The sequence below is a fragment of the Myxine glutinosa genome, chromosome 2 (genome assembly GCF_964187855.1).
Source record: "Myxine glutinosa chromosome 2, kmMyxGlut1.1, whole genome shotgun sequence".
In the NCBI taxonomy this organism is placed as follows: domain Eukaryota; kingdom Metazoa; phylum Chordata; class Myxini; order Myxiniformes; family Myxinidae; genus Myxine; species Myxine glutinosa.
Genome location: NC_136262.1, coordinates 183,031,531 through 183,048,958, shown reverse-complemented (window position 1 = coordinate 183,048,958; position 17,428 = coordinate 183,031,531). Strand labels below are relative to the sequence as shown.

At 48.4% G+C, this 17,428-nt stretch overlaps 1 protein-coding gene across 1 annotated transcript in view; it reads right to left on the bottom strand.

The window, feature by feature from the left end:
• Positions 1-13,525, bottom strand: part of LOC137421011 (retinal dehydrogenase 2) — a 187,491-nt gene extending 173,966 nt beyond the window's left edge. Inside the window, exon 1 of the mRNA XM_068106642.2 lies at positions 13,323-13,525. Coding sequence (XP_067962743.1) covers positions 13,323-13,430 — 108 coding nt within the window. The 5' untranslated portion in view covers positions 13,431-13,525. The remainder of the gene's footprint in view (positions 1-13,322) is intronic.
• Between the last annotated feature and the right edge of the window lie 3,903 nt (positions 13,526-17,428).

The window sequence follows — 17,428 nt, the reverse complement described above, 5'->3', positions numbered from 1 at the left end:
CCTCTCAGCACGACCAAACCGGATCAGCACGACCAAACCGCCCAGCACGACCAAACCGCCCAGCACGACCAAACCGCCCAGCACGACCAAACCACCAGCACGACCAAACCACCCAGCACGACCAAACCTCCCAGCACGACCAAACCGCCCAGCACGACCAAACCTCCCAGCACGACCAAACCTCCCAGCACGACCAAACCGATCAGCACGACCAAACCGATCAGCACGACCAAACCGCCCAGGACGACCAAACCACCCAGCACGACCAAACCGCCCAGCACGACCAAACCTCCCAGCACGACCAAACCTCCCAGCACGACCAAACCGCCCAGGACGACCAAACCACCCAGCACGACCAAACCGCTCAGCATGACCAAACCGCTCAGCACGACCAAACCGCCCAGCACGACCGAACCTCCCAGCACGACCGAACCTACCAGCACGACCAAACCACTCAGCATGACCAAACCACTCAGCACGACCAAACCACTCAGCACGACCAAACCTCCCAGCACGACCAAACCGCCCAGCACGACCAAACCACCCAGCACGACCAAACCCACCCAGCACGACCAAACCCACCCAGCACGACCAAACCACCCAGCACGACCAAACCTACCAGCACGACCAAACCACCCAGCACGACCAAACCACTCAGCATGACCAAACCACCCAGCACGACCAAACCTCCCAGGACGAACAAACCACCCAGCACGACCAAACCGCTCAGCACGACCAAACCACCCAGGACGACCAAACCGCCCAGCACGACCAAACCACCCAGCACGACCAAACCACCCAGCACGACCAAACCACCCAGCACGACCAAACCCACCCAGCACGACCAAACCCACCCAGCACGACCAAACCCACCCAGCACGACCAAACCACCCAGTACGACCAAACCGCCCAGCACGACCAAACCGCCCAGCACGACCAAACCGCCCAGCATGACCAAACCACCCAGCATGACCAAACCACCCAGCACGACCAAACCACCCAGCACGACCAAACCGCCCAGCACTACCAAATCACCCATCATTACCAAACCACCCAGCATGACCAAACCACTAGCCAAACAAACCACCAAGCACGACCAAACCGCCCAACACTACCAAACCGCCCAGCATTACTGAACCACCGAGCACTACCAAACCGCCCAGCAACACCAAACCACCCAGCATGACCAAACCGCCAGCACTAGCAAACCACTCAGCAAGACGATTCCGCCCAGCAAGACGATTCCGCCCAGCAAGACGAAACCCCCCAGCAAGACGAAACCCCCCAGCAAGGCGAAACCCCCCAGCAAGACGATACCGCCCAGCAAGACGATACCGCCCAGCAAGACGAAACCCCCCAGCAAGACGATACCGCCCAGCAAGACGATTCCGCCCAGCAAGACGATTCCGCCCAGCAAGACGATTCCGCCCAGCAAGACGAAACCCCCCAGCAAGGCGAAACCCCCCAGCAAGACGATACCGCCCAGCAAGACGATACCGCCCAGCAAGACGAAACCCCCCAGCAAGACGATACCGCCCAGCAAGACGAAACCGCCCAGCAAGACGATTCCGCCCAGCAAGACGATTCCGCCCAGCAAGACGAAACCGCCCAGCAAGACGATTCCGCCCAGCAAGACGATTCCGCCCAGCAAGACGAAACCCCCCAGCAAGGCGAAACCCCCCAGCAAGACGAAACCCCCCAGCAAGACGATACCGCCCAGCAAGACGAAACCCCCCAGCAAGACGAAACCCCCCAGCAAGACGATACCGCCCAGCAAGACGAAACCGCCCAGCAAGACCATACCGCCCAGCAAGACGATTCCGCCCAGCAAGACCAAACCGCCCAGCAAGACCAAACCGCCCAGCAAGACCAAACCGCCCAGCAAGACGAAACCCCCCAGCAAGACGATACCGCCCAGCAAGACGAAACCCCCCAGCAAGACGAAACCCCCCAGCAAGACGATACCGCCCAGCAAGACCAAACCGCCCAGCAAGACCAAACCGCCCAGCAAGACGATACCGCCCAGCAAGACCAAACCGCCCAGCAAGACCAAACCGCCCAGCAAGACCAAACCGCCCAGCAAGACGAAACCCCCCAGCAAGACGAAACCCCCCAGCAAGACGATACCGCCCAGCAAGACGATACCGCCCAGCAAGACGATACCGCTCAGCAAGACGATTCCGCCCAGCAAGACCAGACCGCCCAGCAAAACCAGACCGCTCAGCAAGACGATTCCGCCCAGCAAGACGATTCCGCCCAGCAAGACGAAACCCCCCAGCAAGACGAAACCCCCCAGCAAGACGATACCGCCCAGCAAGACCAAACCGCCCAGCAAGACCAAACCGCCCAGCAAGACGAAACCCCCCAGCAAGACGAAACCCCCCAGCAAGACGATACCGCCCAGCAAGACGATACCGCCCAGCAAGACCAAACCGCCAAGCAAGACCAAACCGCCCAGCAAGACCAAACCGCCCAGCAAGACGATACCACCCAGCAAGACGATACCGCCCAGCAAGACCAAACCGCCCTGCAAGACCAACCGCCCTGCAAGACAAAACTGCCCAGCAAGACCAAACCACCCAGCAAGACCAAACCGCCCAGCAAGACGAAATCGCCCAGCAAGACGAAACCACCCAGCAAGATGATACCACCCAGCAAGACGAAACCACCCAGCAAGATGAAACCACCCAGCAAGACGATACCACCCAGCAAGACGATACCGCCCAGCAAGACCAAACCGCCCAGCAAGACCAAACCGCCCAGCAAGACCAAACCGCCCAGCAAGACCAAACCGCCCAGCAAGACCAAACCGCCCAGCAAGACGAAACCCCCCAGCAAGACGATACCGCCCAGCAAGACGATACCGCCCAGCAAGACGATACCGCCCAGCAAGACCAAACCGCCCAGCAAGACCAAACCGCCCAGCAAGACCAAACCGCCCAGCAAGACGATACCGCCCAGCAAGACGATACCGCCCAGCAAGACGATACCGCCCAGCAAGACGATACCGCCCAGCAAGACCAAACCGCCCTGCAAGACAAAACTGCCCAGCAAGACCAAACCGCTCAGCAAGACCAACCGCCCAGCAAGACCAAACCACCCAGGATGACCAAACCACCCAGGATGACCCAACTGCCCAGCACGACCCCACCACCCAGGCCACCCAAACCAGCCAGGACAAACAAACCACCCATGATGACGAAGCCGCTCAGGATGACCAAACTGCCCAAACTGCCGAGAACATCCAAACCACAGAGTATAGCTCAAACCTCCGAGCACAACCCAAACCACAGAACATGACCTAAACAGCCCAGAATGACCACATCACCAAACAAACCAAACCTCTGTGCATAACAAAACCACCAAGCTTAACTAAAACCCCGATCATAATACAAACCAACGAGCATAACGAAACCACCACGCATAACTAAACCACCGAGTGAAACTAAACTACCAAGCATAACTAAACTACCAAGCATAACTAAACTACCAAGCATAACTAAACCAATAAGCGTAGCTAAACCAATGAGCGTGCTTAAACCACCAAGCATAACCCAAACCAACAAGCACAAATAAACCACTGGTCATAACTAAACCACTGGGCATAACTAAACCAACAAGGATAACTAAGCCACCGAGCATAACTAAATTAACAAGCATAACCAAAGCACCAAGCATAACTAAACCATGGAGCATAACTAAATCACCAAGCATAACTAAACCATGGAGCATAACTAAATTAATGAGCATAGCATAACTAAATCACCGAGCATAACCAAAGCACCGAGCATAACTAAACCATGGAGCATAACTAAATCACCGAGCATAACGAAACCATGGAGCATAACCAAAGCACCAAGCTTAACTAAACCATGGAGCATACATAACTCAATCACCCAGCGTAACTATACAATCGAGCATAACTAAATTAACGAGCATAACCAAAGCACCAAGCATAACTAAACCACTGAGCTGACCTAAACCACCGGGCATAACTAAACCACAGAGCATAACTATTAGCCAGTAACAGCCTGGGCTGCCCTGTGATGTTGTTTAAGTATTATGGAATGATGACGACGATGATTGTAGTTTATCCCTTATTTATCCTACTAGCAACGGTACCCGCCCAATGGGCGGGGCTTCAATTGGGAAGCCCAAATGAAAAGGCAAAATATCAGAAATTGAAGGCTTTTTTTATTTTAAACGATTTATATAAACATTCGTTGAATCATATCACATGCAAATCATCAAAATCTAAACAGTACATGGCGGCCATTTTGAAAAAAGATTGAATTCTGCAAAACGGAAGCGGCCGAGGCACGTCTTTCTCGGTCGCACGTTTATGTGTGAAGAGTACGCGCCGAATCGGTAACACGGAAGTGGCTGCTACACATCTTTCTCAGTCGCACGTTTATGTGTGAAGAGTACGCGCCGAATCGGTAACACGGAAGTGGCTGCTACACATCTTTCTCAGTCGCACGTTTATGTGTGAAGAGTGCGCGCCGAATCTGTGACACGGAAGTGGCTGCTACACATCTTTCTCAGTCGCACGTTTATGTGTGAAGAGTGCGCGCCGAATCTGTAACACGGAAGCGGCCGCTACACCTGTTTCTCAGTCGCTTTGCACACGCTGCCATGTTACTTCGGAGCCCCACGTTTATATAGATGAGGGCGAGACTACCGGAAGTGTGGGGCTACATCCGGGCACTGTGGACCATAGTAACCTGGCTGCAAAACCCGCCTGACAGGTTAATGCTATGCTGCACTGCACTGTTCAACACCATTTTAACGCTATTTTCTCGCTTCAAAATGCCCAAAAGCTGTGTAGTTTTTGGTTGTACTAACCACAACTGGAAACCGGGAGAGAAAAGATCCTATTTTGAACTTCCTAAACAGGAAAAAAGCCCTGAAAGAAGAGACAAATGGCTGACAGCTATCCACAGGGAGAATGAAGACGGCTCTCACTGGAGCCCACCAAAATCAAGGGTGGTCTGCTCAGATCACTTTACGGTCACTTTAGTGAACGGCTAATCCAGCCCTTCGTGTTAAGACTTGTCCGGCAGTAAGCATATTTTAAATTAGTTTAATCTTTTCATTGTTGTTCTAACGGTCGACTACCATGCGGCCATTTAGACAAAGGAGGGATTAGGCCTATTAAAGTTATGTGTTAAGACTTGTCGGACAGTATTTCCACATGTAAAAAACTACACCTCGGTACCTTCCAAAAAAAATTCCGCGAAATCGAGCGGCAAATTTCCACAGGGGTCTAAACCAAACATTTCGTATTATTTTTCATAAAACTTTATATTGTTAGAAAGAGAATTACTTCTAGCTTGTCGGAAAGTTAAAATTATAAAGATCAGACAATAATTAAGCAAGTTATGATCAAATAACGTACACCGTTTCCATAATTTCCGGCTGTAACACGTGCCCTTTTGTGGTTTGTTTTCAACGTATCCAATCACATGACTGTTGTCGCGAAGGGTGCACTAACCGGAAGTTACGTAGTTCCGCAGGTGGCTATAGGAAGAGTTCGTCAGGAGTCGATTTACTCTCTCCTGGTATGTAGAATTTCAACAAAAGCCACATCACTGTTCATATCGGTAAATATTATTCCATCGAGTTTGGAAAAATTGGAAAATTGGAAAAACAATATAGCCTATTTTATTCCAGGGGGTCCTAGGAATACCCACCCAAAATATCGTTGCGATCGGTGCAGCCGTTTTTGCGGTACCTTCGAACGGACGGACGGACGGACGGACATTTGGTGAATTATAGTAAGATTGTCCAGAGAAGGACAGATCGCAATATTAACAACGACCAAGAGGAAAGGAATAAACGGTAACAGGGTGATTCATTTTCTAAGTTGTGGAACATGAACAGCACGCCATGGTAAAGCTTCATGTTCCTGAAGTTATCACAAATCGTTTGTATCAGACATTTCCTGGTTAGGGTGAGTCTTGGTTAAACTCAAATTGATTTGAGTAGTTCAAGCAATGTTTCGGCGATACCACCGTCATGGGACCAAATGATACCTTTTTAGCTCCGATCTGCCTTACATTTACCTTTCTGTTGAATAAAAGGTGGAACGTACTCCATGATGACCTTTGGTTTAGTTTGTATCCATTAAAAATGACTTCTACAGGATGCTCACTAGCTTGGTTGCATATTTCTTCATGGTTGGAAATGTAGAAGAATAATATTTGGTCTTCATTATCTCTCCTAAAATACACGTGCTGTAATCACCACTGAGCTGTAATCACCACTTACAACAACACAAGGTATAACAACTGTTTGTCATCTTTTCCATTCATTGCTCCAAACCCTCTTATTCCCAACCTGAGTGAAAATATTTCCCACTGTGGGCTTTGTGAGCACATCATAGAAAGGAAAACTGAACCAAAGAAAATATTCTACCTCCCACATATCACCCCCCCCCCCCCACCCCCACCAAGCCCAACCACTAAACTCCACCACCCCCGGGTCTGAGAGTCCGTTGATTAAACTAGGAGGAGGCGAGGGGTCGTTGAACATTTATTCGAAAAGAAAATTCCAGCGATAAGATGGCATTTTTGGTTCCTTTTCCTCCCACTTGAGGGGCTCTCACGCTTTTTGTGCGTCGAAGAAGCCGATGCCAAAAATGATCCGCGCTCTTTGTTCCATTTTAACCGCAAATCTCCTGGACCATTCATCTCCTTCCACCTTTCCTTCTTCCACCTTTCCTCTTTTATGTAAATGTACCCATTGTCATATTGTGGATTCCCATTACCAACTCTTCTCAGGTGTATTGCGTTTAGCAACTCTTCAAAGAGAAGGAACAATTACCAAAGAATGGGAAGGATAAGATTACTAGATCGGCGAAGGTCTACACATACATTAATACTGGGATTGCGAAGAGAAAGAATAACATTCCCCTTTTCCCATTAACATTCGATTTTATATTAGAAGCTGCACAACATTGCAACTGATGTAATAATGGAGACCACCGATAATAGCAAGTGTTGTACAGTGTACATGTGTGTTATATGTGGATATATGTGTATGTCTACACACACAAACACATATACATATACACACACCAACCTCATGAACCCCTGTGCCACACCAGCACTTGCAGCATGCGTCCTTCCTCACCAGCTAACTGATGTTAATAGGTCATAGTCCTCATAATAATCTTCATAATGGTCTAGGTCCTCATAATAGTGGTGACACCACCCACAACTTTTACACCACAAATGTAGACTCGAGGACACCACTGATGACACCTGCAACCACCGCTCCACACACAATAAAACACATCATGGAAGACCGAGTGAAACGTAACCACCAAGTCCTCCTGTGAGATCGATCGGCTATCTCCATGCCGCTGGTCTATTCAAGCAGAACTCACTGGGGCAACACAACAACAACAACCAGATAGCAGTGGCTGTCAAAAAATGTTGCATGCCACCCTGTACGACTACAGTAATGTAAGTTACATCGTTTGTTTATGACTGATCTCCCACATCAATCAACAACTTTGTTTTGACCAAAATTGTGTAGCATTCCGTAAACAACATGGGATCGAGCCTGGTATCTGTGTTTGTCTTTGTGTTTGTCCTGTGTACAATATGTCCTGCACTTGTAAAACTTACAGTTCTAAAATGTCACCGATCCAATCACTCGCCCTTCTACATGTATCCAAGAGTAAAAAGAAACACATCTGCAGTTTGTCACGCCAGTCCTCACCGTCATGTGATTGCATTGAAATTAGAAAGATACATGTTTCAGTATTTATTCTGAATACCATAATGACTATGAACTACCAGGGCAAAACCCAAAACTCCAATTTTGAGGCCTTGAAGCTCCAAATGACGAATCCTTTGGAAGGCACTTTTTCCGCTGAGCGTGGCGCTTTAAATTCCAGACCGCAACGAGTCTGGATAGGTAAAGCCCAATAGCCTATAAGGAAGATCATTAAGAGAAAGGGCAATTTCCGTGGTGGCTTGTGGTTAAAATGGCTATAAAAATGGTACAGGCCGAGATCGTGACGGGCCAGAGAAAAGTATCCCTTGGGTTCAAAATGGCAGAAAAGTTGAGTCAGTGAACCTGAAAGAATCGTTGCAAAAACCGTTTCAGAAAGGGACAAAGTGATCTGCGTGCTGTAGAAAACATGCTTCATTCAATTCAGCAACTTGTGTGCAACAGGTAAAGGCAATATTACCAGGGGTAGGGTAATGCGTCGGCAGAGACAGGGGCCCTAATGTGGGTCCTACCTAGCTAAAGGGATGCTAGTAGTGGAAGCCATGTGTAGCTCACATGCTAAATCGTAGGGACACGAGAACAGGTACAACACAGTAATCACAAACCAATGTACTGGATGATCAATGTTCCACAACAGAGTGGAATAAGAAAACTCAGACTTCAACTCTGTGATGCAAATGTGGACACTGTGATCACTGTGAAGCCAATTATTAACAAAACTAAAGGAGCTTTAGAGCTTGTTTTACAGGTCCTAAAGACAAAAAAGAAAGAAAATGTATATCACAAAATCGAAAAGGACAATACGTGCCTCTCATAATAGTGGGGAGGAACAAATATTATTATTATTATAGTTATTACCTCCACCACCGACGTATATTATTATATAATTATTATTACCTCCACCCCTGAAGGTGGATGGAGGTTAAGTTTTCACCCTGTCTGTGTCTGTGAGCAGGATATCTCAAAAAGTTGCGGATGGATCCGGACGAAAATTAGTGGACAGGTTGGATGTGGGACAAGGAATTAAAAAAAAAAAAAAAAACACCTTTAGAGGCCATTTTTCCCCGCAAAGCGGGGGTTGGCCTTTTTCGGGAACCGTGGGACATGGGATGTGGGACAAGGAATAATTGATTCGATTTTGGTGAAGATCCAAATCCGAAGAATCCAAAGATCCAAAAAAAAAAAAAAAACACCTTTAGAGGCCATTTTTCCCCGCAAAGCGGGGGTTGGCCTTTTTCGGGAACCGTGGGACGTGGGATGTGGGACAAGGAATAATTGATTCGATTTTGGTGAAGATCCAAATCCGGATCCGAATACGAGAATTTTTAAATTTTTTAACTGATTCTTCCCCATTAACAGATGGGGTCAAAACCGATATATAGCATGATATTTCAAATAGTCGTGGACGACTTATGACAAAACTTGGATGATTTTGATAGGTGATGAGAACAAGCCAATTCGATTTTGGTTCAGGTCTGGATCCGATCCGACCCATCAGTGGGATACAAAACGTAAACTGTTTAGCCTGGTGGAGGTATACGCTCTACCGAGTGTCGTTCTAGTTACCACGAGCATTAAACCTGTCGCTACGCTGAAAGAATTTTAATGAAACCCCAACCACTTTAGGACATGTGCAGAGACCCCAAAAGCTGCACAGAAAATGGGTTATTACGCAAAAATTGCAAAACGTCTCACGAGAAGGTGGGGGTGATATTCACGGAAAAGTCTAAACACAGGTAATGCCGAAACGGCGAATGCCGAACCACATAATGTGTCTACTTGGGGCCAATTTAATTCACCGCAAAACTTGTGATTACCAAACCAGCGAATGTTTCCACATGTGGTGAATGGATAAACTGCTGGTGCCGAACCTGTGAATGAGTTTACATGCGGAGAGAGGGATAGCAGTTCTATACGGGTGGAAACTCAAAATCAGAATTGTATTGAGAAGTTGTATGAAACCTCGCACCCACCTCAGGACATCACCTGGGACCACAAAAGGTTCCACAGAAAGTTTGACCGAGTTGGCCCCAAAACTGAGGGAGTAGTTCGGGGGCAGTCAGACAGACAAACAGACAGTTCTGCTCTATTATATACATATATGTATGTATGTGTATATATACGTATATATATATATATATATGTATATATATATATATATGTTATCCTACTATATTAAATGAGGCAATTCTCTGTATGTATGTAGGCCTATATGTATAGCATATCTGAAAATCATAATAAAACCGTGCCTGATCTGCACCAAATTTTGATTGTTTCTCATGAAACGTTAGTATTGTGTGAACATAAAATCAAAGGTTCAATCATAAAATGTAAAATTATTCTTTATGACATCACAGAGTGCCGAGTGCTTCCATTGTTTGTCACGCACATTTCGGGGAAAGCTGTGCAGGTCACGCACTAGACACATAGCCACTCAGGTTTCAGGGAAAGGGATTGTGGCCTCAGGATAGAGGGGTGTGCGTGTCCGTGTGAATGTGGGTGCGTGTGCTCATGCATGCGCTTGTGTGTGAGAGAGTGTCTGCATTTGAGTGTGCATGTGAGTGTACACGTTTACACCAGATTTGCCTTTGACGTTATCATGACGCTAAACTGCTCTACTCCATTTTTCCAACGCAAGAAAATTAAATCGTTTTTTAAGTCATAATGAACTCAGCTTAATCATCTGCTTTGAAGAGGTATTGTATTTCCATGGATTCTTCCAAAAAACGACTACAATAGCAGTGTTTATCACATGATTATGTATCGTATCCCCTATTCTCACAAAACCAGGGACTCACGATAGTCGAGGAAATAAAACGTTTTTTATTTTGTTCAATATAACATTTATATCGTTTTGTTTTTTAAATATCATATATTTCGTGAGTCATTTTGAGAACTTGTTTGATGTAGTCACTTGTTTGTTTTTAATATGTACGATATTCTATAATACAAATGAAGAAAGAAAGAAAGGACAAACTTTACTTTAAAAAAAACGACATAACAGCAGCAAAAACGAATACTGATTAAGGCGTTACTGAAAAGGTGTCCTTAATAGTCGTGAAAATGGGTCTGTACCAACCATAAGATGGGGTGCTCAATAATCATGACATTGAATCCTTAATAACTATAAGATCAGATTCTTAATAATCACGAGATTGGTCCTTAATGTATAATCATTAGATGAAGTCGTTAATAATCACAAGATCAGGTCCTTAATAATCATGACATCGGGTCCCTAACAATCATGAGAAGGTGTCCTTAATAATCATGAGATCAGGTTGTTAATAATATAAAGCAGGTTTATAAATATAATGAAGGTTTATTAATATAAAGCAGGTTTATTAATATAAAGCAGGTTTATAAATATAATGAAGGTTTATTAATATAAAGCAGGTTTATAAATATAATGAAGGTTTATTAATATAAAGCAGGTTTATTAATATAAAGCAGGTTTATAAATATAATGAAGGTTTATTAATATAAACGAAGTTTCTTAAAATAAAGCAGGTTTATAAATAGAATAGAAGTTTATAAATATAAAGTAGGTTTATAAACATAAATTAGGTTTATAAATAGAATGGAAGTTTATAAATATAAAGTAGGTTTATAAATATAAATTAGGTTTATAAATATAAAGTAGGTTTATAAATATAAATTAGGTTTATAAATAGAATGGAAGTTTATAAATATAAAGTAGGTTTATAAATATAAATTAGGTTTATAAATAGAATGGAAGTTTATAAATATAAATTAGGTTTATAAATATAAAGTAGGTTTATAAACATAAATTAGGTTTATAAATAGAATGGAAGTTTATAAATATAAAGTAGGTTTATAAACATAAATTAGGTTTATAAATAGAATGGAAGTTTATAAATATAAAGTAGGTTTATAAATATAAATTAGGTTTATAAATATAAATTAGGTTTATAAATATAAATTAGGTTTATAAATAGAATGGAAGTTTATAAATATAAAGTAGGTTTATAAATATAAATTAGGTTTATAAATAGAATGGAAGTTTATAAATATAAATTAGGTTTATAAATATAAAGCAGGTTAATAAGTAGATTGGAAGTTTATTAATATAAAGAAAGTTTATAAATAGAAAGGAAGTTTATAAATCGAATGGAAGTTTGTTAATACAAAGCAGCTTTATAAATAGAATGGAAGTTTATAAATATAAATTAGGTTTATAAATAGAATGGAAGTTTATAAATATAAATTAGGTTCATAAATATAAAGCAGGTTAATAAGTAGATTGGAACTTTATTAATATAAAGCAGGTTTATAAATAGAATGGAAGTTTTTAAATATAAATTAGGTTTATAAATATAAATTAGGTTTATAAATAGAATATAGGTTTATAAATATAACTTAGGTTTATAAATATAAAGCAGGTTAATAAGTAGATTGGAAGTTTATTAATATAAAGCAGGTTTATAAATATAATGGAGGTTTATGAATATAAAGCAGGTGTATTCATAGAATACAGATTTATAAATAGAACGGAGGTTTATAAAGAGAATGCAAGTTTATTCATGTATGTTTATGTGCACATTGTAATGTCTCACATGATGGACAAAGGAAATACACATCTCACATGATGGACAAAGGCTGTCCCCTTAATTGCAATCATTTCTGGAATTACTGCTTTACAAGAACAAATATGCCAAAGACCTGCCTTTTGGCAGAGCACACATGATGATGATGATGATGATGATGATGATGGTGATGATGATGATGATGATGATGATGATGATGCTGATGATGCTGATGATGATGATGATGATGATGATGCTGCTGCTGATGATGATGATGATGATGATACACAAGATACCTTGTTAAAATAAAACCTGGTCATGTGCTTCTATCAGAATATCTCTGCTTTTTAAGTAAAGTCTGTAAATTAGATTAAACGTCTCGAAGTTCAGAGCTCTCCCTGAAGAGTGTCTCGGTTTGTATTAAGTGTACCTTTCCTATGTACAAAAACCTTCACACAAATAAAAGTCAATTGAACCTTGATGAAAATATGCTGCAATTGAAGGAAATGCTGTAAGCAGCCAGCCGGGTTATTAAAGGTAATCTCGCAATGTGGATTATAATGTAAGTTAAAAACAAATCCAAAAGGTTTAACCAATTAATCCATGATTAGCAGCTTCACGTTTCAGTTGAGTAACATCTACAAACCATCAATGAAGTATTTACATCGTATTGTGAATAAAGTAGAGTGGAAATCTGAATTGAAAATCTAACAGTTAATTATGTACTTTCGATGAAAACTTTCAAACAACGTTATTTTGGACGAGTTTTCCTGAGGTGCATGAGGTTCGGACGTTGAGAGTAAATGTGTGGGATGGTGACCATGAGTGGACTGGAATCGGGAATCGACAAACGAGAAAACCTTATATCCATTTGCACCGATCATTAGGTCTCCGGCCTCCCCAGACATCGTCAGAAAAGTCACAAAGTTGTCGGTCCACCAACTCGTGTACGAATCGTGCCTGTTCGATCCCCAGACACATGTGATGGTGTCCACTTGTACGATCCCACGTCCCATCGAGTAATGCGGCACCCACCTTGGTGTACTTTATCTGCAGGTCCATCACCGGGCTCGGGGGAGACATTGACAGACCGTCGAATGCATCGGACAAGCCGCCGTCCATTTGCGAAGCCACCTCTGACATGGTGCGAGGCGGGCAGAGCGTACGTACCGCGATGTGCTTATTCTGTGCCCGCACGGTTCAGCCCGTCACGCAGTGCACGGCGGCGCAGACTTTATGCAGAGGGGAGAAAAGTGGCGCGGGGAGGCCAGAGGGTCGAACCGCCCTCCGATTGGTCATTACGGAGAGCGCAGCCCCTCCAGGAGTGGGCGAGGACCCATGACTAGGCTGGACCATGAGTGAACCACTGCCTGCTATTACTATGATTATGAATAATAACAACAATAATAATACCTCAATGCAAGTTCTGTTTTAAGTAAACAAGAGAGTGAATCCAATACGATATTGAGGTAAATCGACCACCTCGATGCGCCGGTTTGTGCCACCTTCAGTAACAACTCCAGCTTTAATAACTCTTCATGCGGCTGTAGTCCTCGTGATGGTCAACCAGAAAACTTTTAATGCGATGTAGCACGCAAAAAAACAGGTTGTGGCGGACACGAAAGCTCACTGGCGTGAGGGCATCATTCCACGCACCAATTGGGCGGCGGCCACGCCCGAGGGGTAGGCGTGGCCGCGGGATATACACCGGGCGCGCAGCCCGGAGCGCGCCAGTGCTACAGTGAACTCTTTTAATAAAGACACTTAAACTTACCGCGTTGTCCGCTTCCTTCTTATTGTACAAGTAAGCGCGCGTAGCACCGCGCTTCATTTGGTGACCCTCCGACGTTGGATCAGCCGTCGCTGACCGACCGAATACGCCATCGCAATGGCAAACAACGCGGTTACGATCAAACTCCCCGAGTTCTGGGAGACGCAAGCTGAAGCATGGTTCCTGCAGGCGGAAGCCCAGTTCCGACTTCGAGGCATCACGGTGGACGAGACCAGGTACTGCCACGTGGTCGCCTCCCTCGGGCCCGGCACGGCCGGCCGCGTCGTGTCGGTCCTGAGGAACCCACCGGCCGACGGCAGGTACGAGGCGATCAAGCGTCTCCTCCTCGCCACGTTCGGCCTCACGGTGGACGCTCGGGCCGACCGCCTCCTGGACCTCCCCGAGCTCAGTGACACGCGACCGTCGGTCCGCATGGACCATATGCTGTCGTTGTTGGGCGACGAAACCCCGGACGCTCTAATTCCGGGCATTGTTTCGACGCCAGCTGCCGGCACGAGTACGCCTCGCCTTGGCCGGTTCTGCGACGACGGAACCCTGGGCTCTCACTGCCGAGGCCGACAGGTTCTTCGTGGCTTTGGACACCCAGGCGAGTTTTGGCGTGGCCGTCGCGGCTATCGGGGCTGATGCTGATGCTGACCCTAATGCTGATGCACCACACCTCGTGGATCTCGAGGCTGATGCGCATTTCGTGTCCGCCGTCACGCCCTGCCCACCGCCGCCGCCGCGGAGAAAACCGCGGCCTCCGCTGCCTTCGCCGCAAACCTGGTGTTTTTTCCACGCCCAGTTCGGCCACAAGGCTCGGCAATGTCGCCCGCCGTGCTCATTCGGCAGGTCGGGAAACGCCCGGGCCGGCCCTCGGTAGTGGCACTGAGCGCCGGCCGTGCAAACAGCATACTGTTCATCACGGACACCTTATCCGGGTGCCGTTACCTGTGCGACACGGGAGCGCAGGTGAGTGTCATTACTGCCGGTACGTCTGACAAGCAGTTCGCGGGCTGGGGCCCCGCGCTGCTTGCCGCCAACGGTACGTCCATTCGCACGTACGGAAAACGCTGCCTTTCTCTGCGGTTCGGAGGGCAGGTTTTCTGGTGGTCATTCGTCACTGCCGACGTGCCCATGGCACTGCTCGGCACGGATTTCCTCTGTGCCAATGGCCTATTGGTCGACGTAAAGCACAGAAGGCTTGTCCAGGCTGAGACGTTCAGCTCGCTCGCGTGTGCACTGCCCGCCTTGTTGAGCAGCTCCCGGAGCGGCTCATCGAGCGGCTCGCCGAGCGGCTTGCTGAGCGGTTCAGTTCCGGCCAGGTTCATCTGTACGCTTCCGGCAGCGAACGAATTCATCCGCCTCCTCACAGGTTTCCCGGCCCTCACGTGGCCCACCTTCTCGGCGGGGGCCGTCAAGCACGGGGTGGAACACCACATCCCCACCGCCGGGCCACCGGTCTACGCCCGGGCACGCCGCCTCGAGCCGACGAAGCTCGCCGTAGCTAAAGTGGAGTTCGCTACGCTGGAGCGGCTCGGCATCGTGCGGCGCTCCGAAAGTGCTTGGGCGTCGCCGCTTCACATCGTGCCAAAGCCCGGCGGGGGATGGCGACCATGCGGGACTACCGGCGCCTCAACGACGCCACCACCCCCTACCGCTACCCCGTCCCCCACATCCAGGACTTCTCCGCCCGGTTGGCGGGCATGTCCTTCTTTTCGAAGGTGGACCTCATACGCGGCTACCATCTGGTCCCCGTCAGGCCGGAGGACATCCCGAAGACGGCGGTCATCATGCCGTTCGGGCTTTTCGAATTTCTTCGGATGCCCTTCGGTTTGAAGAATGCGGCTCAGGCGTTCCAGCGACTAATGGACAGCGTCTTGCGCGACTTGGATTTTGTCTACGTCTACCTGGACGACATCCTCGTCGCCAGCGCGTCCCGCGAAGGGCACCTTCACCATCTCCGCATGCTCTTCGAACGTCTGGGCCAGCATGGCCTCATCGTGAACCCCGCCAAGTGCCGGTTCGGCGTCGCCGACATCGACTTTTTGGGGCACCGCGTCACCAGGCACGGGGCCGTCCCCCTACCGGCCAAGGTGGAGGTGGTGAAGGGGTTTCCGCGCCCCCGCACGATCAAGGGGCTCCAGGAGTTCCTGGGCATGGTGAACTTTTACCATCGGTTCCTGCCCTGCATCGCCCAGCTCCTGCGCCCCTTGCACGAGGCCCTCTGGGGGAAGCCAGGCAAAGGTGACGTTACCTGGACCGAGCAGATGGACGCGGCGTTCGTCAGCGCGAAGCTCGCCTTGGCCAACGCCACCATGCTCGCGCACCCGGCGCCCGATGCACCGATCGCCCTCACCACCGACGCCTTGGACTACGCGGTGGGTGCGGTGCACGAGCAATGGGTGCGCTGTGCTTGGCAACCGCTGGCGTTCTTCAGCCGGCAGCTTCGCCCTCCCGAACGCCGCTATAGTACCTTCGACCGCGAGTTGCTTGGGCTTCACCTGGCGGTCAGGCACTTCCGCCATCTGCTCGAGGGCCGTGCGTTCACGGCCTTCGTCGACCACAAGCCACTGGTCTTCGCGATGGGCAAGGTCGCCGAGCCGTGGTCGGCCCGGCAGCAGCGTCACCTCTCGGCCGTGTCCGAATATACAACGGACATCCGGCACGTCGCGGGGAAGGACAACCCGGTGGCGGATTGCCTTTCCCGGGCCGTCGCCCACGCAGTCCACCTTGGCATCGACTATGCCCGGGTGGCGGCGGACCAGGCCGCCGACCCCGGCGTCCAGGCCTTGCGGACCGCCATCACGGGCCTCCGCGTCACCGAGGTGCCGTTCAACGGTGCGGCCCTCTTGTGCGACGTCTCCCTCGGGCGGCCTCGCCCCATCGTGCCCGCGGGCTGGCAGCGCCAGGTTTTTGACGCCATCCACGGCCTGTCCCACCCGGGCACGAAGGCCTCCCAGAGGTTGGTCGCCGACAAGTTTGTCTGGCATGGCCTCCGGAAGGCCGTCTGCGGCTGGACCAGGACGTGCCTCGCGTGCCAGCGCGCGAAGGTGCACCGGCACACCCAGGCTCCATTGGCCCCGTTCACGGTGCCGGAACGAAGGTTCGACCACGTACATGTGGACCTGGTGGGACCTCTGCCCCCCTCGCGGGGTTTCACCCATGTCCTGACCATGGTGGACCACACCACCCGGTGGCCGGAGGCCGTGCCTTTGGCGGCGACAACGGCGGTGGACGTCGCACAGGCGTTCATCGCCACGTGGGTCGCCCGGTTCGGCACCCCCTCGGACATCTCGTCCTACCGCGGCCCCAAGTTCACCTCGGAGCTCTGGGGCGCAGTCGCGCGGGGGCTCGGGGTCCAGCTGCA